Source organism: Pseudophryne corroboree (genome assembly GCF_028390025.1).
Source record: "Pseudophryne corroboree isolate aPseCor3 chromosome 3 unlocalized genomic scaffold, aPseCor3.hap2 SUPER_3_unloc_91, whole genome shotgun sequence".
NCBI classification, from domain to species: domain Eukaryota; kingdom Metazoa; phylum Chordata; class Amphibia; order Anura; family Myobatrachidae; genus Pseudophryne; species Pseudophryne corroboree.
In genome coordinates this window covers 307304-332912 of record NW_026967587.1, presented here as the reverse complement: position 1 = coordinate 332912, position 25609 = coordinate 307304, and the positions used below count along the sequence as shown (strand labels likewise).

The window sequence follows — 25609 nt, the reverse complement described above, 5'->3', positions numbered from 1 at the left end:
AAGTTAGCTGCAAGCAGGTAGGTTCGCTTCTTCTCCCCTTAGTCCCTCGTAGCAGTGAGTCTGTTGCCAGCAGATCTCACTGAAAATAAAAAACCTAACAAATACTTTCTTTCTAGGAGCTCAGGAGAGCCCCTAGTGTGCATCCAGCTCAGCCGGGCACAAGATTCCAACTGAGGTCTGGAGGAGGGGCATAGGGGGAGGAGCCAGTGCACACCAGATAGTACCTAATCTTTCTTTTAGAGTGCCCAGTCTCCTGCGGAGCCCGCTATTCCCCATGGTCCTTACGGAGTTCCCAGCATCCACTAGGACGTCAGAGAAAAAATAGATTCCGGGCTGGGACCGGCTTAGCTTCAGATACTGGCTATAGTCACAGATACCAGGACTGGGCCAGCTGAGTTTCAGATTAACAGGTGACTCTAATCACTTGGCAGAGGACTGTCAGCTGGCTGGGACCTGTAGATCACCGGATAGAACTGAATGAGTAGCAGCATTGATTAACACAGTGCAATTTGGAAATAGCAGGCTGGAAACCCAGCTGAAACTCACAGGGGGGGTGATTAGCCTGGAATCACAGCAATATATGAAGCAGACACTTGCACAAGGCTGTAGAAAACTGCAGACTGGGAACTATAATGCAGAGGAGAGTTCAGAAAACAATGCGCTACAGAAGTCTGTGCAGAGCTGTGAGTCTGAAAACATATATGCTGAACCTGATAACAAAAGCAAGCTGAAATCTGTGGTTGGAAGGCTTCACAGACAGAGAACCCAGCAATGCAGGAGACCAGGGCCGGACTGGGACTAAAAATAGGCCCTGGCATTTTTTAAGCACACAGGCCCACCTCTGTGACTCCTCCCCTTACTATTCCTGACTCCTCCCACTTATTAGTCTATGTTCTTACAAATATAATTAATATTCTAACAACATACAGGCGTACATCATTCTCTATTAAAATATACACAACCAGTGGTTGAAGTGGAAATTTTTAAGTGGGGGTATGGAAATGTGAGGTTTGTAATTAACTCCGGAAAAGGGGGCGTGGCCACTCAAAGGGGGCGTGGCCTTCAGTGTAGTTTACCACACCATACACCCCTTATACGCATTATGCACCACAATAGTAGGACCCCTTATACTATCTAGTACTGCTGCGCCTTTCACATTATACCACACAGTATGAGCCAAAATTCACATTACAGCACCCGGTATGAGCCGAAATTTACATTATATGCCCCCGATAGTGCAGTGCCAGGTATACAAATGCCCCCACAGTGCCAGGTATACAAATGCCCCCACAGTGCCAGGTATACAGATGCCCCCACAGTGCCAGGTAAACAATTGCCCCCACAGTGACAGGTAAACAATTGCCCCCACAGGGCCAGGTATACAAATGCCCCCACAGTGCCAGATCCACAAATGCCCCCACAGTGCCAGGTATACAGATGCCCCCACAGTGCCAGGTATACAGATGCCCCCACAGTGCAAGGTATACAGATGCCCCCACAGTGCCATGTTTACAGATGCCCCCACAGTGCCAGGTAAACAATTGCCCCCACAGTGCAAGGTATACAAATGCCCCACAGTGCCAGCCAATTGCCCCCACAGTGCAAGGTATACAAATGCCCCCACAGTGCCAGGTATACAGATGCCCCCACAGTGCCATGTATACAGATGCCCCCACAGTGCCAGGTAAACAATTGCCCCCACAGTGCCAGGTATACAAATGCCCCCACAGTGCCATGTATACAGATGCCCCCACAGTGCCAGGTATACAAATGCCCCACAGTGCCAGGTATACAAATGCCCCACAGTGCCAGCCAATTGCCCCCACAGTGCCAGGTATACAATTGCCCCCACAGCAGCCAGTGCTGCAGCTGCTTACCGCTGCTGCACTGCTGCTGCTCCTCCTTCTCCAGGCTGTGAGGGACGGGGGTGAGAGTGCCGGGCGCCCGCCAGCACGGCTGTGTCTGGCGCGGCAGCGTATAGCGTTCAAACCAGCCGCCGGTTCGTGAGCCAATCAGAGCTCGCGGACCGACGGCTTCTGATTGGCTGCCGGTCCGCGAGCTCTGATTGGCTCACGAACCGGCGGCTGCTTTGAAGTCCGCTATACGCGCCGCGCCAGACACAGCCGTGCTGGCGGGCGCCCGGCGCTCTCACCCCTGTCCCTCACAGCTCTCCAATCCTGACAGCTGAGACGCGCTGCCGCCGGACTGAGCGGCAGCGCGTCTCAGTGACCGCTGGACCGGCCCACGTGGCCATCGGCCCTTCTGGCATTTGCCAGAAGTGCCAGATGGCCAGTCCGGCCCTGCAGGAGACTGTAGTCTTCTATACTCTGAAGCCAGGAAAAGCAATGAGGCCTGCTGCAAATAGCAGCTTAGAAGTCAGGATGTGACTTATTGTTCTGACAATCACATGACCTTCAGGGAAGGCTTACATAACAGTTGCAGTACAATGATTGGCTACTAGTCATCTGACTGGGGAGAATGTGGTCAGCTGACAAGAACTAATATGGCCACATCAGTTTACAGATCAAAGGCAATCAGGAAACCTAGCCTGCAGGGCAGGTAGCAAAGGTAAGTCACATGATAAATCACTTTAATACACGAGTGCTGATAGTCACATTCCTGACATGTATTTTATTACTTATATCATAAGAATATTACACAATTTAAAAAAAATACAAAAATTGTGATAATCCAAAATATTTGAGTTTCTCAAAATGAAATATAAGGTACTTATCTAATTTTTTACAAAAACAGAACAATCCTATAATTTTGCTAACTCGCAATCTTCAACTGAACTAGTAAAAGATAAACTTACGGAATTCAGAAAAGACGCTGTTTATGACTTCAATTTATTCTCTCTTTAGTATTGATTTTCTTATTTTTCATTTTAGGTTTCTATCATTTGTTCGTGATATAAAAAAAATGTCCACTCACTGTTGCTCAATACATTGTGGTGATACTATTAAAGAACACTCCTGACTCACTAGTAAAACATTTCCTAGAGTACTATTATGAATTATCTTCTCTAAGACGTCTTTGTTCAGATATATACAAATAATAACATTTCCCTATTTGGGGTAGATAGGATGTAACTCCTGAATGAGTTCTATGATTTGTGGTGGAAATATGCTTCATTTTCCAAGGTTGCTTTCTAAAGATAAAATGTCTGTATGGAGACTCTGATGCGCCTTCTTCAGACCTGAGTGGTAGGCATAAGATTTCCCACACTTGGAGCAGGAATTCGGCCTCTATACTGTATGGAGCCTCTGATGCTTCTTCTTCAGACCTGAGTGGCAGGCATAAGATTTCCCACACTTGGAGCAGGAATTCGGCCTCTATACTGTATGGAGCCTCTGATGCTTCTTCTTCAGACCTGAGTGGCAGGCATAAGATTTCCCACACTTGGAGCAGGAATACGGCCTCTATCCTGTATGGAGCCTCTGATGCTTCTTCAGACCTGACTGGTAGGCATAAGATTTCCCACACTTGGAGCAGGAATACGGCCTCTATCCTGTATGGAGCCTCTGATGCTTCTTCTTCAGACCTGAGTGGTAGGCATAAGATTTCCCACACTTGGAGCAGGAATTCGGCCTCTATACTGTATGGAGCCTCTGATGCTTCTTCTTCAGACCTGAGTGGTAGGCATAAGATTTCCCACACTTGGAGCAGGAATACGGCCTCTATACTGTATGGAGCCTCTGATGCTTCTTCTTCAGACCTGAGTGGTAGGCATAAGATTTCCCACACTTGAAGCAGAAATACGGCCTCTATCCTGTATGGTGCCTCTGATGCTTCTTCTTCAGACCTGAGTGGTAGGCATAAGATTTCCCACACTTGGAGCAGGAATACGGCCTCTATACTGTATGGAGCCTCTGATGCTTCTTCTTCAGACCTGAGTGGTAGGCATAAGATTTCCCACACTTGGAGCAGAAATACGGCCTCTATCCTGTATGGTGCCTCTGATGCTTCTTCAGACCTGAGTGGTAAGCATAAGATTTCCCACACTTGGAGCCGGAATACGGCCTCTATACTTTATGGAGCCTCTGATGCTTCTTCTTCAGACCTGAGTGGTAGGCATAAGATTTCCCACACTTGGAGCAGAAATACGGCCTCTATCCTGTATGGTGCCCCTGATGCTTCTTCAGATCTGAGTGGTAAGCATAAGATTTCCCACACTTGGAGCAGAAATACGGCCTCTATCCTGTATGGAGCCTCTGATGCTTCTTCAGACCTGAGTGGTAGGCATAAGATTTCCCACACTTGGAGCAGGAATACGGCCTCTATCCTGTATGGAGCCTCTGATGCTTCTTCAGACCTGAGTGGTAGGCATGAGATTTCCCACACTTGGAGCAGGAATACGGCCTCTATCCTGTATGGAGCCTCTGATACTTTTTCTTCAGACCTGAGTGGCAGGCATAAGATTTCCCACACTTGGAGCAGAAATACGGCCTCTATCCTGTATGGAGTCTCTGATGCTTCTTCAGACCTGAGTGGTAGGCATACGATTTCCGATACTTGGAGCAGGAATACGGCCTCTATCCTGTATGGAGCCTCTGATGCTTCTTCAGACCTGACTGGTAGGCATAAGATTTCCCACACTTGGAGCAGGAATACGGCCTCTAGCCTGTATGGTGCCTCTGATGCTTCTTCTTCAGACCTGAGTGGCAGGCATAAGATTTCCCACACTTGGAGCAGAAATACGGCCTCTATCCTGTATGGAGCATCTGATGCTTCTTCAGACCTGAGTGGTAGGCATAAGATTTCCCACACTTGGAGCAGGAATACGGCCTCTATCCTGTATGGAGTCTATGATGCTTCTTCTTCAGACCTGAGTGGCAGGCATAAGATTTCCCACACTTGGAGCAGGAATACGGCCTCTATCCTGTATGGTGCCTCTGATGCTTCTTCAGACCTGAGTGGTAGGCATAAGATTTCCCACACTTGGAGCAGGAATACAGCCTCTATACTGTATGGAGCCTCTGATGCTTCTTCAGACCTGAGTGGCAGGCATAAGATTTCCCACACTTGGAGCAGGAATACGGCCTCTATCCTGTATAGAACCTCTGATGCTTCTTTAGACCTGACTGGTAGGCATAAGATTTCCCACACTTGGAGCAGGAATACGGCCTCTAGCCTGTATGGTGCCTCTGATGCTTCTTCTTCAGACCCGAGTGGCAGGCATAAGATTTCCCACACTTGGAGCAGAAATACGGCCTCTATCCTGTATGGAGTCTCTGATGCTTCTTCAGACCTGAGTGGTAGGCATAAGATTTCCCACACTTGGAGCAGGAATACGGCCTCTATACTGTATGGAGCCTCTGATGCTTCTTCAGACCTGAGTGGCAGGCATAAGATTTCCCACACTTGGAGCAGGAATACGGCCTCTATCCTGTATGGAGCCTCTGATGCTTCTTCAGACCTGACTGGTAGGCATAAGATTTCCCACACTTGGAGCAGGAATACGGCCTCTAGCCTGTATGGTGCCTCTGATGCTTCTTCTTCAGACCCGAGTGGCAGGCATAAGATTTCCCACACTTGGAGCAGAAATACGGCCTCTATCCTGTATGGAGCATCTGATGCTTCTTCAGACCTGAGTGGTAGGCATAAGATTTCCCACACTTGGAGCAGGAATACGGCCTCTATCCTGTATGGAGCCTCTGATGCTTCTTCTTCAGACCTGACTGGTAGGCATAAGATTTCCCACACTTGAAGCAGGAATACGGCCTCTATACTGTATGGAGCCTCTGATGCTTCTTCAGACCTGAGTGGCAGGCATAAGATTTCCCACATTTGGAGCAGAAATACGGCCTCTATCCTGTATGGAGCCTCTGATGCTTCTTCAGACCTGAGTGGCAGGAATAAGATTTCCCACACTTGGAGCAGGAATACGGCCTCTATCCTGTATGGTGCCTCTGATGCTTCGTCTTCAGACCTGAGTGGCAGGCATAAGTTTTTCCACACTTGGAGCAGGAATACGGCCTCTATACTGTATGGAGCCTCTGATACTTTTTCTTCAGACCTGAGTGGCAGGCATAAGATTTCCCACACTTGGAGCAGAAATACGGCCTCTATCCTGTATGGAGTCTCTGATGCTTCTTCAGACCTGAGTGGTAGGCATACGATTTCCGATACTTGGAGCAGGAATACGGCCTCTATCCTGTATGGAGCCTCTGATGCTTCTTCAGACCTGACTGGTAGGCATAAGATTTCCCACACTTGGAGCAGGAATACGGCCTCTAGCCTGTATGGTGCCTCTGATGCTTCTTCTTCAGACCTGAGTGGCAGGCATAAGATTTCCCACACTTGGAGCAGAAATACGGCCTCTATCCTGTATGGAGCATCTGATGCTTCTTCAGACCTGAGTGGTAGGCATAAGATTTCCCACACTTGGAGCAGGAATACGGCCTCTATCCTGTATGGAGTCTATGATGCTTCTTCTTCAGACCTGAGTGGCAGGCATAAGATTTCCCACACTTGGAGCAGGAATACGGCCTCTATCCTGTATGGTGCCTCTGATGCTTCTTCAGACCTGAGTGGTAGGCATAAGATTTCCCACACTTGGAGCAGGAATACAGCCTCTATACTGTATGGAGCCTCTGATGCTTCTTCAGACCTGAGTGGCAGGCATAAGATTTCCCACACTTGGAGCAGGAATACGGCCTCTATCCTGTATAGAACCTCTGATGCTTCTTTAGACCTGACTGGTAGGCATAAGATTTCCCACACTTGGAGCAGGAATACGGCCTCTAGCCTGTATGGTGCCTCTGATGCTTCTTCTTCAGACCCGAGTGGCAGGCATAAGATTTCCCACACTTGGAGCAGAAATACGGCCTCTATCCTGTATGGAGTCTCTGATGCTTCTTCAGACCTGAGTGGTAGGCATAAGATTTCCCACACTTGGAGCAGGAATACGGCCTCTATACTGTATGGAGCCTCTGATGCTTCTTCAGACCTGAGTGGCAGGCATAAGATTTCCCACACTTGGAGCAGGAATACGGCCTCTATCCTGTATGGAGCCTCTGATGCTTCTTCAGACCTGACTGGTAGGCATAAGATTTCCCACACTTGGAGCAGGAATACGGCCTCTATCCTGTATGGAGCCTCTGATGCTTCTTCAGACCTGACTGGTAGGCATAAGATTTCCCACACTTGGAGCAGGAATACGGCCTCTAGCCTGTATGGTGCCTCTGATGCTTCTTCTTCAGACCCGAGTGGCAGGCATAAGATTTCCCACACTTGGAGCAGAAATACGGCCTCTATCCTGTATGGAGCATCTGATGCTTCTTCAGACCTGAGTGGTAGGCATAAGATTTCCCACACTTGGAGCAGGAATACGGCCTCTATCCTGTATGGAGCCTCTGATGCTTCTTCTTCAGACCTGACTGGTAGGCATAAGATTTCCCACACTTGAAGCTGGAATACGGCCTCTATACTGTATGGAGCCTCTGATGCTTCTTCAGACCTGAGTGGCAGGCATAAGATTTCCCACATTTGGAGCAGAAATACGGCCTCTATCCTGTATGGAGCCTCTGATGCTTCTTCAGACCTGAGTGGCAGGAATAAGATTTCCCACACTTGGAGCAGGAATACGGCCTCTATCCTGTATGGTGCCTCTGATGCTTCGTCTTCAGACCTGAGTGGCAGGCATAAGTTTTTCCACACTTGGAGCAGGAATACAGCCTCTATCCTGTATGGAGTCTCTGATGCTTCTTCTTCAGACCTGAGTGGCAGGCATAAGATTTCCCACACTTGAAGCAGGAATACGGCCTCTATACTGTATGGAGCCTCTGATGCTTCTTCTTCAGACCTGAGTGGTAGGCATACGATTTCCGATACTTGAAGCAGGAATACGGCCTCTATACTGTATGGAGCCTCTGATGCTTCTTCAGACCTGAGTGGCAGGCATAAGATTTCCCACACTTGGAGCAGAAATACGGCCTCTATCCTGTATGGAGCCTCTGATGCTTCTTCAGACCTGAGTGGCAGGCATAAGTTTTCCCACACTTGGAGCAGGAATACGGCCTCTCTCCTGTATGGAGCCTCCAATGCTTACTCAGAGCTGATTGGCTGGTATAAGATCTATCACACTCAGTGCAGGAATAAGGCTTCTCTCCGGTATGAAGCATCTGGTGCATTTCCAGACCAGATTTATTGATAAAACATTTACCACACTCAGAACAGGAAAACGGTTTCTCTCCTGTATGGCGTCTCCGATGCTTCTTCAGACCGGAGCTGTAGGAATAACATTTCCCACACTCAGGGCAGGAATAGGGCTTGGCTCCTGTGTGCATTTTCTGATGCTGTCTCAGACGTGACATAGTGACAAATCTTTTCCCACATTCAGAGCACGGAAATGGCCTCTCTCCTGTGTGACTTCTCTGATGTGCATCAAGATGTGATTTGCGGCTATAACTTTTCCCACACTCAGAGCAAGGATACAGTTTCTTTTCTTTGTGTGGGTTTGTCAAAAACGATTCACATGTAAAACATTTACCACACTCACAGAACAAAGTTAATTTTGCTCCGGTATGAATCTTATGATGCTGTATTAGACCTGATGTAGTTGTAAATCGTTTTCCACATTCAGAGCAAGAAAATGGTTTCTCTCCTGTGTGAATTCTCTGATGTTCAATAAGATATGATTTGCGTCTATAACATTTCCCACACTCAGAGCAAGGATATGGTCTCTCTCCTGTAGTAAGTCCCTGATGCTTTTCCAAGTCTAATTCACCACTATATTCTCCAAATTCTGAACATGAATATGGTTTTACTACCATGTGACATTTCTGGTGCTTCATCAGGGGCGCTTTACTGAAAAACCGCTCCCCACACTCAGAGCAGGGATACAGTTTCTCTCCTGTGTGGAGTCTTTGATGGTTTTTCAAAGCAGATTTACTGGTAAAACATTTCCGACAATGAGAGCAAGGAAAGGGTTTGGCTGCTATATGGACTCTCTGATGCTTTATCAAGTCTGAAGAACTGATGAAACATTTCCCACATTCAGAGCAAGAATATGGTTTCTCTCCACTGTGGATTCTCTGATGTTGCACAAGATATGATTTACTTCTGAAATGTTTCCCGCACTCAGAGCACAGATACGGCCTCTCCCCTGAGTGAGTTCGTTGATGCAGAACTAAGTGCTCCTTTCTTGTAAAATACTTCCCACATTCAGCGCAGGAATAAGATTTGTCTTTAGATTGATTACTCCTTTTTTTTGTCTGAAGTTTGTCACACCTTTCACCATTGGTAGATGGTCTTGGTTCCTCCATAAAATGAGTAGCTGTATATTGTGTATGATCTGTGGGTGTATAGATGTCACTGTCTATGAGGGTTCCTCCATCACATGAGACTGGTTCCTCCATTATATGAGTAGCTGTATATTGTGTATGATCTGTGGGTGTATAAATGTTGGTGTCTGTGAGGGTTCCTCCATCACACGAGACTGGTTCCTCCATAATATGAGTAGCTGTATACTGTGTATGACCTGTGCGTGTATAAATGTCAGTGTCTATGAGGGTTCCTCCATAACATGAGATTGGTTCCTCCATAATATGAGTAGCTGTATACTGTGTATGATCTGTGGGTGTATAAATGTTGGTGTCTATGAGGGTTCCTCCATCACATGAGACTGGTTCCTCCTTAATATGAGTAGCTGTATACTGTGTATGATCTGTGGGTGTATAAATGTTGGTGTCTATGAGGGTTCCTCCATCACATGAGACTGGTTCCTCCATAATATGAGTAGATGTATCCTGTGTATGATATGTGGGTGTATAAATGTTGGTGTCTATAAGGGTTCCTCCATCACATGAGACTGGTTCCTCCTTAATATGAGTAGCTGTATACTGTGTATGACCTGTGGGTGTATAAATGTTGGTGTCTGTGAGGGTTCCTCCATCACATGAGACTGGTTCCTCCTTAATATGAGTAGCTGTAAACTGTGTATAAATGTTGGTGTCTATGAGGGTTCCTCCATCACATGAGACTGGTTCCTCCTTCATATGAGTAGCTGTATACTGTGTATGATCTGTGGGTATATAAATGTTGGTGTCTATGAGGGTTCCTCCATCACATGAGACTGGTTCCTCCTTAAAATGAGTAGCTGTATCCTGTGTGTGATCTGTGGGTGTATAAATGTCAGTGTCTATGAGGTCTCCTCCATCACATAATATGGATTCTGCCTTAATATGAGTAGCTGTATACTGTGTATGATCTGTGAGTGTATAAATGTCACCGTCTGTGAGGTTTCCTCCATCACATGAGACTGGTTCCTCCTTAATATGAGTAGCTGTATCCTGTGTGTGATCTGTGGGTGTATAAATGTCACTGTCTGTGAGGGTTCCTCCATCACATGAGACTTGTTCCTCCTTAATATGAGATGTATACTGTGTATGATCTGTGGGTGCATAAATGACACTGTCCGTGAGGGTTCCTCCATCACATGAGACTGGTTGCTCCTTTATATGAGTAGCTGTATACTGTGCATGATCTGTGGGTGTATAAATGTCACTGTCCGTGAGGGTTCCTCCATCACATGAGACTGGTTCCCCCTTAATATGAGATGTATACTGTGTATGATCTGTGGGTGTATAAATGTCACTGTCTGTGAGGTTTCCTCCATCACATGAGACTGGTTCCTCCTTTGTATGAGTAGATGTATACTGTGTATGATATGTGGGTGTATAAATTACACTGTCCGTGAGGGTTCCTCCATCACATGAGACTGGTTCCTCCTTTATATGAGTAGCTGTATACTGTGTATGATCTGTGGGTGTATAAATGTCACTGTCCGTGAGGGTTCCTCCATCAAATGAGACTGGTTCCTCCTTTATATGAGTAGCTGTATACTGTGTATGGTCTGTGGGTGTATAAATGTCACTGTCTCTGAGGTTTCCTCCATCACATGAGACTGGTTCCTCCTTAATATGAGTAGATGTATCCTGTGTATAATCTGTGGGTGTATAGATGTCACTGTCCGTGAGGGTTCCTCCATCACATGAGACTGGTTCCTCCATAATATGAGTAGCTGAATACTGTGTATGATCTGTGGGTGTATAAATGTCACTGTCTCTGAGGTTTCCTCCATCACATGAGACTGGTTCCTCCATAATATGAGTAGATGTATACTGTGTATGATATGTGGGTGTATAAATGTCACTGTCTCTGAGGTTTCCTCCATCACATGAGACTGGTTCCTCCTTAATATGAGTAGATGTATCCTGTGTATAATCTGTGGGTGTATAGATGTCACTGTCCGTGAGGGTTCCTCCATCACATGAGACTGGTTCCTCCATAATATGAGTAGCTGAATACTGTGTATGATCTGTGGGTGTATAAATGACACGGTCTGTGAGGTCTCCTCCATCACATGAGACTGGTTCCTCCATAATATGAGTAGCTGAATACTGTGTATGATCTGTGGGTGTATAAATGGCACTGTCTCTGAGGTTTCCTCCATCACATGAGACTGGTTCCTCCATAATATGAGTAGATGAATACTGTGTATGATCTGTGGGTGTATAGATGTCACTGTCCGTGAGGGTTCCTCCATCACATGAGACTGGTTCCTCCTTAATATGAGTAGATGAATACTGTGTATGATCTGTGGGTGTATAAATGGCACTGTCTCTGAGGTTTCCTCCATCACATGAGACTGGTTCCTCCATAATATGAGTAGATGAATACTGTGTATGATCTGTGGGTGTATAGATGTCACTGTCCGTGAGGGTTCCTCCATCACATGAGACTGGTTCCTCCTTAATATGAGTAGATGAATCCTGTGTATAATCTGTGGGTGTATAAAGGTCACTGTCTATGAGGGTTCCTCCATCACATGAGACTGGTTCCTCCTTAAATTGAGTAGAAGGATCTTTAGGTTGTTCTGTTGGGAAAGATGTAGAGGTTAGAGTTGTAAAACATAATTGTCATTTTCATTCCATAGCAGCCATAATGAATGGGTTAACTATTCAACAGGTGAACAGAGACAGGTAGAAACAACCCCCAGGTAGACACACATTGTGATTCATCCTTCCCTTTGGTGTCTTTCATTCCTCTCTCAGATAAGTGAGGTAGAGCTTACAGTTCTTCTGGAAAGTATTCACATTGCTTCACTTTTTCCACATTTTGTTATGTTATGCCTTATTCCAAAATGGAATAAATTAATTTTTTCCTTCAAAATTCTACACACAATACCTGAGCTCAGGTGCATCCTGTTTCCACTGATCATCCTTGAGCTGTTCCTACAGCTTAATTGGAGTCCACCTGTGGTAAAACGAGATTTATGGTAAGAACTTACCTTTGTTAAATCTCTTTCTGCGAGGTACACTGGGCTCCACAAGGATTAACATCGGGGTGTAGAGTAGGATCTTGATCCGAGGCACCAACAGGCTCAAAGCTTTGACTGTTCCCAAGATGCCCAGCGCCGCCTCCTTTATAACCCCGCCCCGTGCACAGGAGCTCAGTTTGTAAGTTGGTGCCATGCAGTAAGCTGCATCCTGTCCGCAACCGACCAGTGCTAAGGAATAACGGTGACATACCCTGGACCCGGCCAGTGCAATGCATCTCCCGCAGAAAGGTCCACAACCAACCAGTGCTAAGGAATAACGGTGACATACCCTGGACCCGGCCAGTGCAATGCATCTCCCGCAGAAAGGTCCACAACCAACCAGTGCTAAGGAATAACGGTGACATACCCTGGACCCGGCCAGTGCAATGCATCTCCCGCAGAAAGGTCCACAACCAACCAGTGCTAAGGAATAACGGTGACATACCCTGGACCCGGCCAGTGCAATGCATCTCCCGCAGAAAGGTCCACAACCGACCAGTGCTAAGGAATAACGGTGACACACCCTGGACCCGGCCAGTGCAATGCATCTCCCGCAGAAAGGTCCACAACCAACCAGTGCTAAGGAATAACGGTGACATACCCTGGACCCGGCCAGTGCAATGCATCTCCCGCAGAAAGGTCCACAACCAACCAGTGCTAAGGAATAACGGTGACACACCCTGGACCCGGCCAGTGCAATGCATCTCCCGCAGAAAGGTCCACAACCAACCAGTGCTAAGGAATAACGGTGACACACCCTGGATCCGGCCAGTGCAATGCATCTCCCGCACAAAGGTCCACAACCAACCAGTGCTAAGGAATAACGTGACATACCCTGGACCCGGCCAGTGCAATGCATCTCCCGCAGAAAGGTCCACAACCAACCAGTGCTAAGGAATAACGGTGACACACCCTGCACCCGGCCAGTGCAATGCATCTCCCGCAGAAAGGTCCACAACCAACCAGTGCTAAGGAATAACGGTGACACACCCTGGACCCGGCCAGTGCAATTCATCTCCCGCAGAAAGGTCCACAACAACCAGTGCTAAGGAATAATGTGACATACCCTGGACCCGGCCAGTGCAATGCATCTCCCGCAGAAAAGTCCACAACCGACCAGTGCTAAGGAATAACGGTGACACACCCTGGACCCGGCCAGTGCAATGCATCTCCCGCAGAAAGGTCCACAACCAACCAGTGCTAAGGAATAACGGTGACACACCCTGGATCCGGCCAGTGCAATGCATCTCCCGCAGAAAGGTCCACAACCAACCAGTGCTAAGGAATAACGTGACATACCCTGGACCCGGCCAGTGCAATGCATCTCCCGCAGAAAGGTCCACAACCAACCAGTGCTAAGGAATAACGGTGACACACCCTGCACCCGGCCAGTGCAATGCATCTCCCGCAGAAAGGTCCACAACCAACCAGTGCTAAGAAATAACGGTGACACACCCTGGACCCGGCCAGTGCAATGCATCTCCCGCAGAAAGGTCCACAACCAACCAGTGCTAAGGAATAACGTGACATACCCTGGACCCGGCCAGTGCAATGCATCTCCCGCAGAAAGGTCCACAACCAACCAGTGCTAAGGAATAACGGTGACACACTCTGGACCCGGCCAGTGCAATGCATCTCCCGCAGAAAGGTCCACAACCAACCAGTGCTAAGGAATAACGTGACATACCCTGGACCCGGCCAGTGCAATGCATCTCCCGCAGAAAAGTCCACAACCGACCAGTGCTAAGGAATAACGGTGACACACCCTGGACCCGGCCAGTGCAATGCATGTTTCCAGAGTAAAAGAAGAAAGTCGGATCAATGGCTTGTTGTTCCCGTAGGATCACGTCAGGACAGCCTCATCCAAGCAGACTCTTTCATCATGGATGAAAGCTGGCACGAGGGAACAGACATAAGGTGGCGCGAGTAATAACGGCGCATTCTGCGAGTGTTGGAGATCTCCTGGACATGCCGCGCTCAGGCGTCATCACATGATTCATGTAAAGCAGCAGTGTGATCATCTCTTCATACCTTCACCAGCCGTTGGGGTAGATTCAGAGGTGGGCGCAGTAGTATAGAAGTCACTACTACCGGCTATCTATAGGACGTAGCGAGTCCATGGCCTCCGGTGTCAGCGGAGCTGCGTGCTTAGACACGCCCACTACCCTCCTGGTCGCCATCAGAAACGCCCATCAGATCTGTATGGATCTCCATCCCCAGCGGTAACCTCCTGGACACACGCGTAGTGCGCCTAGGAAACATGCCGGGAGAGACCATCTAGCGTCTGATGGGTCTATGCATCCACCTCTGAATCACCACCTTATCCGCTGGATGTGACCCCTTCTGTGGATGCTCAGAGCAGAAGGAATGATGTCATCTCATACTGATTGCTGATACGTAACCCAGTCTCTCTGCCATATATATTTCCTGGGGACGGCCCATTCATTCATGGCTGCCATGGAGCATTGTCAGGCAATAACATATATTGCAGCCTACTTTCATGTACACATATGGGGGCGGGATGTACTAAAGGGAAAATGCGATAAAACCCCCGTTTTCGAAGGTTTTATCGCATTTTCATATGTACTAACACCCGACCGCCGCGTTTTCCCCAAACAGGGTATTGATAACCTACAGAACGCAATGGGCTTCTTATCGCCGGCCACCACAATCCACCACAATCCGCCACCGGCCCCCCTCCCTCCCGGGCTTACCTTCCTCCAGGCAGCCCTGGACCCAGAAGGTAATCTCCTCCTCCCCTTAGCAACGCAGCTGGAGGTCCTTCCGGCTACAGGGGGGAGGAGGAGGCGCCGGGGACAGCCTGCTGCCTAATTCCCGGCAAGGGAACAGGGGAAGAGTCCAGGGAGGTGACGGAGACCCCCGCACACCACCTCACAGGTATCGTGGGGGGCCTCCGTCACTGTGTTGTGATATTGATAGCATATTTTAGTACATCCCACCCATGGTGTACTATTATACAGTACACACATAACACGGTATATATACACACACACACACACACACACACACACACACACACACACACACATAGTGGTGACTTCTCCTATATACACATAGTGGTGACATCTCCTATATACACATAGTGGTGACATCTCCTATATACACATAGTGGTGACATCTCCTATATACACATAGTGGTGACATCTCCTATATACACAGGTAGGTCTGTGATATAACCTTCGCTTACCCAGTGATGTGAGGGGCCGGTGATTCTCCATCATCACGTCCTTGTACAGACCCCTGTGTTCCTCTATATACTCCTCTCCTGCATGGAGACATAGACAGTGACATCCTGACACCTTATAGGAACCTGACACACACAGTGATACAGTCATCACCCAGACACATCCCCTGGTGTTACTGTATAATGTCCCATTCCCAGCAGTCACCTCTCCAGTCATCACCCAGACACGTCCCCCGGTGTTACTGTATAATGTCCCATTCCCAGCAGTCACTTCTCCAGTCATCACCCAGACACATCCCCCGGTGTTACTGTATAATGTCCCATTCCCAGCAGACACCTCTCCAGTCATCACCCAGACACATCCCCTGGTGTTACTGTATAATGCCCCATTCCCAGCAGTCACCTCTCCAGTCATCACCCAGACACATGCCCCGGTGTTACTGTATAATGTCCCATTCCCAGCAGTCACCTCTCCAGTCATCACCCAGACACATCCCCCGGTGTTACTGTATAATGTCCCATTCCCAGCAGTCACCTCTCCATGTCATCACCCAGAGACATCCCCCGGTGTTACTGTATAATGTCTCATTCCCAGCAGTCACCTCTCCAGTCATCACCCAGACACATCCCCCGGTGTTACTGTATAATGCCCCATTCCCAGCAGTCACCTCTCCAGTCATCACCCAGACACTTCCCCCGGTGTTACTGTATAATGCCCCATTCCCAGCAGTCACCTCTCCAGTCATCACCCAGACACATCCCTCAGTGTTACTGTATAATGTCCCATTCCCAGCAGTCACCTCTCCAGTCATCACCCAGACACGTCCCCTGGTGTTACTATATAATGTCCCATTCCCAGCAGTCACCTCTCCAGTCATCACCCACACACATCCCCTGGTGTTACTGTATAATATCCCATTCCCAGCAGTCACCTCTCCATGTCATCACCCAGAGACATCCCCCGGTGTTACTGTATAATGTCCCATTCCCAGCAGTCACCTCTCCAGTCATCACCCAGACACGTCCCCTGGTGTTACTGTATAATGTCCCATTCCCAGCAGTCACCTCTCCAGTCATCACCCAGACATGTCCCCTGGTGTTACTGTATAATGTCCCATTCCCAGCAGTCACCTCTCCAGTCATCACCCAGACACGTCCCCTGGTGTTACTGTATAATGTCCCATTCCCAGCAGTCACCTCTCCAGTCATCACCCAGACATGTCCCCTGGTGTTACTGTATAATGTCCCATTCCCAGCAGTCACCTCTCCAGTCATCACCCAGACACGTCCCCCGGTGTTACTGTATAATGTCCCATTCCCAGCAGTCACCTCTCCAGTCATCACCCAGACACATCCCCTGGTGTTACTGTATAATGTCCCATTCCCAGCAGTCACCTCTCCAGTCATCACCCAGACACGTCCCTCTGTGTTACTGTATAATGTCCCATTCCCAGCAGTCACCTCTGCAGTCATCACCCAGACACGTCCCCTGGTGTTACTGTATAATGTCCTATACCTAGCAGTCACCTCTCCAGTCATCACCCAGACACGTCACCTGGTGTTACTGTATAATGTCCCATTCCCAGCAGTCACCTCTCCAGTCATCACCCAGACACATCCCCTGGTGTTACTGTATAATGTCCCATTCCCAGCAGTCACCTCTCCAATCATCACCCAGACACGTCCCCTGGTGTTACTGTATAATGCCCCATTCCCAGCAGTCACCTCTCCAATCATCACCCAGACACGTCCCCTGGTGTTACTGTATAATGGCCCTCATTCCGAGTTGTTCGCTCGCTAGCTGCTTTTAGCAGCATTGCACACGCTAAGCCGCCGCCCTCTGGGAGGGTATCTTAGCTTAGCAGAATTGCGAACGAAAGATTAGCAGAATTGCGAATAGAAATTTCTTAGCAGTTTCTGAGTAGCTCCAGACTTACTCAGCCTTTGCGATCAGTTCAGTCAGTTTCGTTCCTGGTTTGACGTCACAAACACACCCAGCGTTCGCCCGGACACTCCCCCGTTTCTTCATACAATCCCACGTTTTTCCCAGAAATGCCAGCGTTTTTTCGCACACTCCCAGAAAACGTCCAGTTTCCGCCCAGAAACACCCACTTCCTGTCAATCACACTCCGATCACCAGAACGATGAAAAATCCTCGTTATGCCGTGAGTAAAATACCTAACTTTTGTGTAAAATCACTAAGCGCATGCGCTCTGCGAACCTTGCGCATGCGCAGTAAGCGACTAATCGCAATATAGCGAAAATCGGCAACGAGCGAACAACTCGGAATGACCACCAAGCCCCATTCCCAGCAGTCACCTCGACAAGTCATCACCCAGACACATCCCCTGGTGTTACTGTATAATGTCCCATTCCCAGCAGTCACCACCCAGACACATCCCCTGGTGTTACTGTATAAGTCCCATTCCCAGCAGTCACCTCTCCAGTCATCACCCAGACACATCCCCTGGTGTTACTGTATAATACCCCATTCCCAGCAGTCACCTCTCCAGTCATCACCCAGACACGTCCCCTGGTGTTACTGTATAATGTCCCATTCCCAGCAGTCACCACCCAGACACATCCCCTGGTGTTACTGTATAATGTCCCATTCCCAGCAGTCACCTCTCCAGTCATCACCCAGACACTTCCCCCGGTGTTACTGTATAATGCCCCATTCCCAGCAGTCACCTCTTCAGTCATCACCCAGACACATCCCCCAGTGTTACTGTATAATGTCCCATTCCCAGCAGTCACCTCTCCAGTCATCACCCAGACACGTCCCCTGGTGTTACTATATAATGTCCCATTCCCAGCAGTCACCTCTCCAGTCATCACCCAGACACATCCCCTGGTGTTACTGTATAATGTCCCATTCCCAGCAGTCACCTCTCCATGTCATCACCCAGAGACATCCCCCGGTGTTACTGTATAATGTCCCATTCCCAGCAGTCACCTCTCCAGTCATCACCCAGACACGTCCCCTGGTGTTACTGTATAATGTCCCATTCCCAGCAGTCACCTCTCCAGTCATCACCCAGACATGTCCCCTGGTGTTACTGTATAATGTCCCATTCCCAGCAGTCACCTCTCCAGTCATCACCCAGACACGTCCCCTGGTGTTACTGTATAATGTCCCATTCCCAGCAGTCACCTCTCCAGTCATCACCCAGACATGTCCCCTGGTGTTACTGTATAATGTCCCATTCCCAGCAGTCACCTCTCCAGTCATCACCCAGACACGTCCCCCGGTGTTACTGTATAATGTCCCATTCCCAGCAGTCACCTCTCCAGTCATCACTCATACACATCCCCCGGTGTTACTGTATAATGTCCCATTCCCAGCAGTCACCTCTCCAGTCATCACCCAGACACGTCCCTCTGTGTTACTGTATAATGTCCCATTCCCAGCAGTCACCTCTGCAGTCATCACCCAGACACGTCCCCTGGTGTTACTGTATAATGTCCTATACCTAGCAGTCACCTCTCCAGTCATTACCCAGACACGTCACCTGGTGTTACTGTATAATGTCCCATTCCCAGCAGTCACCTCTCCAGTCATCACCCAGACACGTCCCCTGGTGTTACTGTATAATGTCCCATTCCCAGCAGTCACCTCTCCAATCATCACCCAGACACATCCCCTGGTGTTACTGTATAATGCCCCATTCCCAGCAGTCTCCTCTCCAATCATCACCCAGACACGTCCCCTGGTGTTACTGTATAATGGCCCTCATTCCGAGTTGTTCGATCGCTAGCTGCTTTTAGCAGCATTGCACACGCTAAGCCGCCGCCCTCTGGGAGGGTATCTTAGCTTAGCAGAATTGCGAACGAAAGATTAGCAGAAATGCGAATAGAAATTTCTTAGCAGTTTCTGAGTAGCTCCATACTTACTCAGCCTTTGCGATCAGTTCAGTCAGTTTCGTTCCTGGTTTGACGTCACAAACACACCCAGCGTTCGCCCGGACACTCCCCCGTTTCTTCATACAATCCCACGTTTTTCCCAGAAATGCCAGCGTTTTTTCGCACACTCCCAGAAAACGTCCAGTTTCCGCCCAGAAACACCCACTTCCTGTCAATCACACTCCGATCACCAGAACGATGAAAAATCCTCGTTATGCCGTGAGTAAAATACCTAACTTTTGTGTAAAATCACTAAGCGCATGCGCTCTGCGAACCTTGCGCATGCGCAGTAAGCGACTAATCGCAATATAGCGAAAAATAAGAATTTACTTACCGATAATTCTATTTCTCGTAGTCCGTAGTGGATGCTGGGGACTCCGTAAGGACCATGGGGAATAGCGGCTCCGCAGGAGACAGGGCACAAAAGTAAAAGCTTTAGGATCAGGTGGTGTGCACTGGCTCCTCCCCCTATGACCCTCCTCCAAGCCTCAGTTAGGATACTGTGCCCGGACGAGCGTACACAATAAGGAAGGATTTTGAATCCCGGGTAAGACTCATACCAGCCACACCGATCACACTGTACAACCTGTGATCTGAACCCAGTTAACAGCATGATAACAGCGGAGCCTCTGAAAAGATGGCTCACAACAATAATAACCCGTTTTAGTTAACAATAACTATGTACAAGTATTGCAGACAATCCGCACTTGGGATGGGCGCCCAGCATCCACTACGGACTACGATAAATAGAATTATCGGTAAGTAAATTCTTATTTTCTCTGACGTCCTAAGTGGATGCTGGGGACTCCGTAAGGACCATGGGGATTATACCAAAGCTCCCAAACGGGCGGGAGAGTGCGGATGACTCTGCAGCACCGAATGAGAGAACTCCAGGTCCTCCTCAGCCAGGGTATCAAATTTGTAGAATTTTGCAAACGTGTTTGCCCCTGACCAAGTAGCAGCTCGGCAAAGTTGTAAAGCCGAGACCCCTCGGGCAGCCGCCCAAGATGAGCCCACCTTCCTTGTGGAATGGGCATTTACATATTTTGGCTGTGGCAGGCCTGCCACAGAATGTGCAAGCTGAATTGTACTACACATCCAACTAGCAATCGTCTGCTTAGAAGCAAGAGCACCCAGTTTGTTGGGTGCATACAGGATAACAGCAAGTCAGTTTTCCTGACTCCAGCCGTCCTGGAAACATATATTTTCAGGGCCCTGACAACATCTAGCAACTTGGAGTCCTCCAAGTCCCTAGTAGCCGCAGGTACCACAATAAGCTGGTTCAGGTGAAACGCTGACACCACCTTAGGGAGAAACTGGGGACGAGTCCGCAGCTCTGCCCTGTCCGAATGGACAATCAGATATGGGCTTTTGTGAGACAAAGCCGCCAATTCTGACACTCGCCTGGCCGAGGCCAGGGCCAACAGCATGGTCACTTTCCTTGTGAGATATTTCAAATCCACAGATTTGAGCGGTTTAAACCAATGTGATTTGAGGAATCCCAGAACTACGTTGAGATCCCACAGTGCCACTGGAGGCACAAAAGGGGGTTGTATATGCAGTACTCCCTTGACAAACTTCTGGACTTCAGGAACTGAAGCCAATTCTTTCTGGAAGAAAATCGACAGGGCCGAAATTTGAACCTTAATGGACCCCAATTTGAGGCCCATAGACACTCCTGTTTGCAGGAAATGCAGGAATCGACCGAGTTCCTGGCCTCACACCATGCAACATATTTTCGCCAAATGTGGTGATAATGTTGTGCGGTCACCTCCTTCCTGGCTCTTCCTTGCTGAAGCAAGTCCCTTCTTAGTATCTCTTGAAGTTCCGGGTACCAAGTCCTTCTTGGCCAATCCGGAGCCACGAGTATAGTTCTTACTCCTCTACGTCTTATAATTCTCAGTACCTTGGGTATGAGAGGCAGAGGAGGGAACACATACACCGACTGGTACACCCACGGTGTTACCAGAGCGTCCCTGCTATTGCCTGAGGGTCTCTTGACCTGGCGCAATACCTGTCCAGTTTTTTGTTCAGACGGGACGCCATCATGTCCACCTTTGGTCTTTCCCAACGGTTCACAATCATGTGGAAGACTTCCAGATGAAGTCCCCACTCTCCCGGGTGGAGGTCGTGCCTGCTGAGGAAGTCTGCTTCCCAGTTGTCCACTCCCGGAATGAACACCGCTGACAGTGTTATCACATGATTTTTCGCCCAGCGAAGAGTCCTTGCTGCCATTGCCCTCCTGCTTCTTGTGCCGCCCTGTCTGTTTACGTGGGCGACTGCCGTGATGTTGTCCGACTGGATCAGCACCGGTTGACTTTGAAGCAGAGGTCTTCCTAGGCTCAGAGCATTGTAAATTGCCCTTAGCTCCAGTATATTTATGTGGAGAGAAGTCTCCAGACTTGACCACACTCCTTGGAAATTTCTTCCCTGTGTGACTGCTCCCCAGCCTCTCAGGCTGGCATCCGTGGTCACCAGGACCCAGTCCTGAATGCCGAATCTGCTGCCCTCTAGTAGATGAGCACTCTGCAGCCACCACAGAAGAGACACCCTTGTCCTTGGAGACAGGATTATCCGCTGATGCATCTGAAGATGCGATCCGGACCATTCGTCCAGCAGATCCCACTGAAAAATTCTTGCGTGAAATCTGCCGAATGGAATCGCTTCGTAAGAAGCCACCATTTTTCCCAGGACTCTTGTGCATTGATGCACTGACACTTGGCCTGGTTCTAGGAGGTTCCTAACTAGCTCTGATAACTCCCTGGCTTTCTCCTCCGCGAGAAACACCTTTTTCTGGACTGTGTCCAGAATCATCCCTAGGAACAGCAGACGTGTCGTCGGAATCAGCTGCGATTTTGGAATATTTAGAATCCACCCGTGCTGTCGTAGAACTACTTGAGATAGTGCTACTCCGACCTCTAACTGTTCCCTGGACCTTGCCCTTATCAGGAGATCGTCCAAGTAAGGGATAATTAAGACGCCTTTTCTTTGAAGAAGAATCATCATTTCGGCCATTACCTTGGTAAAGACCCGGGGTGCCGTGGACAATCCAAACGGCAGCGTCTGAAACTGATAGTGACAGTTCTGTACCACGAACCTGAGGTACCCTTGGTGAGAAGGGCAAATTGGGACATGGAGGTAAGCATCCTTGATGTCCAGGGACACCATATAGTCCCCTTCTTCCTGGTTCGCTATCACTGCTCTGAGTGACTCCATCTTGATTTGAACCTTTGTATGTAAGTGTTCAAAGATTTCAGATTTATAATAGGTCTCACCGAGCCGTCTGGCTTCAGTACCACAAATAGTGTGGAATAATACCCCTTTCCTTGTTGTAGGAGGGGTACTTTGATTATCACCTGCTGGGAATACAGCTTGTGAATTGTTTCCAATACTGCCTCCCTGTCGGAGGGAGACGTTGGTAAAGCAGACTTCAGGAACCTGCGAGGGGGAGACGTCTCGAACTTCCAATCTGTACCCCTGGGATACTACTTGTAGGATCCAGGGGTCCACTTGCGAGTGAGCCCACTGCGCGCTGAAACTCTTGAGACGACACCCCACCGCACCTGAGTCCGCTTGTACGGCCCCAGCGTCATGCTGAGGACTTGGCAGAAGCGGTGGAGGGCTTCTGTTCCTGGGAAGGAGCTGCCTGCTGCAGTCTTCTTCCCTTTCCTCTACCCCTGGGCAGATATGACTGGCCTTTTGCCCGCTTGCCCTTATGGGGACGAAAGGACTGAGGCTGAAAAGACGGTGTCTTTTTCTGCTGAGATGTGACTTGGGGTAAAAAAGGTGGATTTTCCAGCTGTTGCCGTGGCCACCAGGTCCGATGGACCGACCCCAAATAACTCCTCCCCTTTATACGGCAATACTTCCATGTGCCGTTTGGAATCTGCATCACCTGACCACTGTCGTGTCCATAAACATCTTCTGGCAGACATGGACATCGCACTTACTCTTGATGCCAGAGTGCAAATATCCCTCTGTGCATCTCGCATATATAGAAATGCATCTTTTAAATGCTCTATAGTCAATAAAATACTGTCCCTGTCAAGGGTATCAATATTTTCAGTCAGGGAATCCGACCAAGCCACACCAGCGCTGCACATCCAGGCTGAGGCGATCGCTGGTCGCAGTATAACACCAGTATGTGTGTATATACTTTTTAGGATATTTTCCAGCCTCCTATCAGCTGGCTCCTTGAGGGCGGCCGTATCTGGAGACGGTAACGCCACTTGTTTTGATAAGCGTGTGAGCGCCTTATCCACCCTAGGGGGTGTTTCCCAACGCGCCCTAACTTCTGGCGGGAAAGGGTATAACGCCAATAATTTTCTATCGGGGGAAACCCACGCATCATCACACACTTCATTTAATTTATCTGATTCAGGAAAAACTACAGGTAGTTTTTTCACACCCCACATAATACCCTTTTTTGTGGTACTTGTAGTATCAGAAATATGTAACACCTCCTTCATTGCCCTTAACATGTAACGTGTGGCCCTAATGGAAAATACGTTTGTTTCTTCACCGTCGACACTGGAGTCAGTGTCCGTGTCTGTGTCGACCGACTGAGGTAATGGGCGTTTTAAAGCCCCTGACGGTGTTTGAGACGCCTGGACAGGTACTAATTGGTTTGCCGGCCGTCTCATGTCGTCAACCGACCTTGCAGCGTGTTGACATTATCACGTAATTCCCTAAATAAGCCATCCATTCCGGTGTCGATTCCCTAGAGAGTGACATCACCATTACAGGCAATTGCTCCGCCTCCTCACCAACATCGTCCTCATACATGTCGACACACACGTACCGACACACAGCACACACACAGGGAATGCTCTGATAGAGGACAGGACCCCACTAGCCCTTTGGGGAGACAGAGGGAGAGTTTGCCAGCACACACCAAAACGCTATAATTATACAGGGACAACCTTATATAAGTGTTTTCCCTTATAGCATCTTAATATATTATAATATCGCCACACAAAATGCCCCCCCTCTCTGTTTTAACCCTGTTTCTGTAGTGCAGTGCAGGGGAGAGCCTGGGAGCCTTCCTAGCAGCGGAGCTGTGTAGGAAAATGGCGCTGTGTGCTGAGGAGAATAGGCCCCGCCCCCTTTTCGGCGGGCTTCTTCTCCCATTTTTCTGACAACCTGGCAGGAATTAAATACATCCATATAGCCCCAGAGGCTATATGTGATGTATTTTTAGCCAGCATAGGTACTTTCATTGCTGCCCAGGGCGCCCCCCCCAGCGCCCTGCACCCTCAGTGACTGTTGGTGTGAAGTGTGCTGAGAGCAATGGCGCACAGCTGCCGTGCTGTGCGCTACCTTAAGAAGACTGGGAAGTCTTCAGCCGCCAATTTCTGGACCTCTTCTCTCTTCAGCATCTGCAAGGGGGTCGGCGGCGCGGCTCCGGTGACCCATCCAGGCTGTGCCTGTGATCGTCCCTCTGGAGCTAGTGTCCAGTAGTCTAAGAAGCCAATCCATCCTGCACGCAGGTGAGTTCACTTCTTCTCCCCTAAGTCCCTCGTTGCAGTGAGCCTGTTGCCAGCAGGACTCACTGAAAATAAAAAACCTAAGAAAACTTTTACTCTAAGCAGCTCTTTAGGAGAGCCACCTAGATTGCACCCTTCTCGGCCGGGCACAAAAACCTAACTGAGGCTTGGAGGAGGGTCATAGGGGGAGGAGCCAGTGCACACCACCTGATCCTAAAGCTTTTACTTTTGTGCCCTGTCTCCTGCGGAGCCGCTATTCCCCATGGTCCTTACGGAGTCCCCAGCATCCACTTAGGACGTCAGAGAAATCGGCAACGAGCGAACAACTCGGAATGACCACCAAGCCCCATTCCCAGCAGTCACCTCGACAAGTCATCACCCAGACACATCCCCTGGTGTTACTGTATAATGTCCCATTCCCAGCAGTCACCACCCAGACACATCCCCTGGTGTTACTGTATAATGTCCCATTCCCAGCAGTCACCTCTCCAGTCATCACCCAGACACATCCCCTGGTGTTACTGTATAATACCCCATTCCCAGCAGTCACCTCTCCAGTCATCACCCAGACACGTCCCCTGGTGTTACTGTATAATGTCCCATTCCCAGCAGTCACCACCCAGACACATCCCCTGGTGTTACTGTATAATGTCCCATTCCCAGCAGTCACCTCTCCAGTCATCACCCAGA

The 25609-nt window shown here is 48.9% G+C and overlaps 1 protein-coding gene across 1 annotated transcript in view; it reads right to left on the bottom strand.

The window, feature by feature from the left end:
• Nucleotides 1-7094: 7094 nt before the first annotated feature.
• The window catches only part of LOC134984910 (oocyte zinc finger protein XlCOF7.1-like), a 32717-nt gene continuing 14202 nt past the window's right edge, over nucleotides 7095-25609 (bottom strand). Inside the window, exons 2-3 of the mRNA XM_063950380.1 lie at nucleotides 15534-15611; nucleotides 7095-11881 (exon numbers count right to left, since the gene is read on the bottom strand). Of these exons, the coding sequence (XP_063806450.1) occupies nucleotides 7941-11881; nucleotides 15534-15567 (3975 nt within the window). The 5' untranslated portion in view covers nucleotides 15568-15611 and the 3' untranslated portion in view covers nucleotides 7095-7940. The remainder of the gene's footprint in view (nucleotides 11882-15533; nucleotides 15612-25609) is intronic.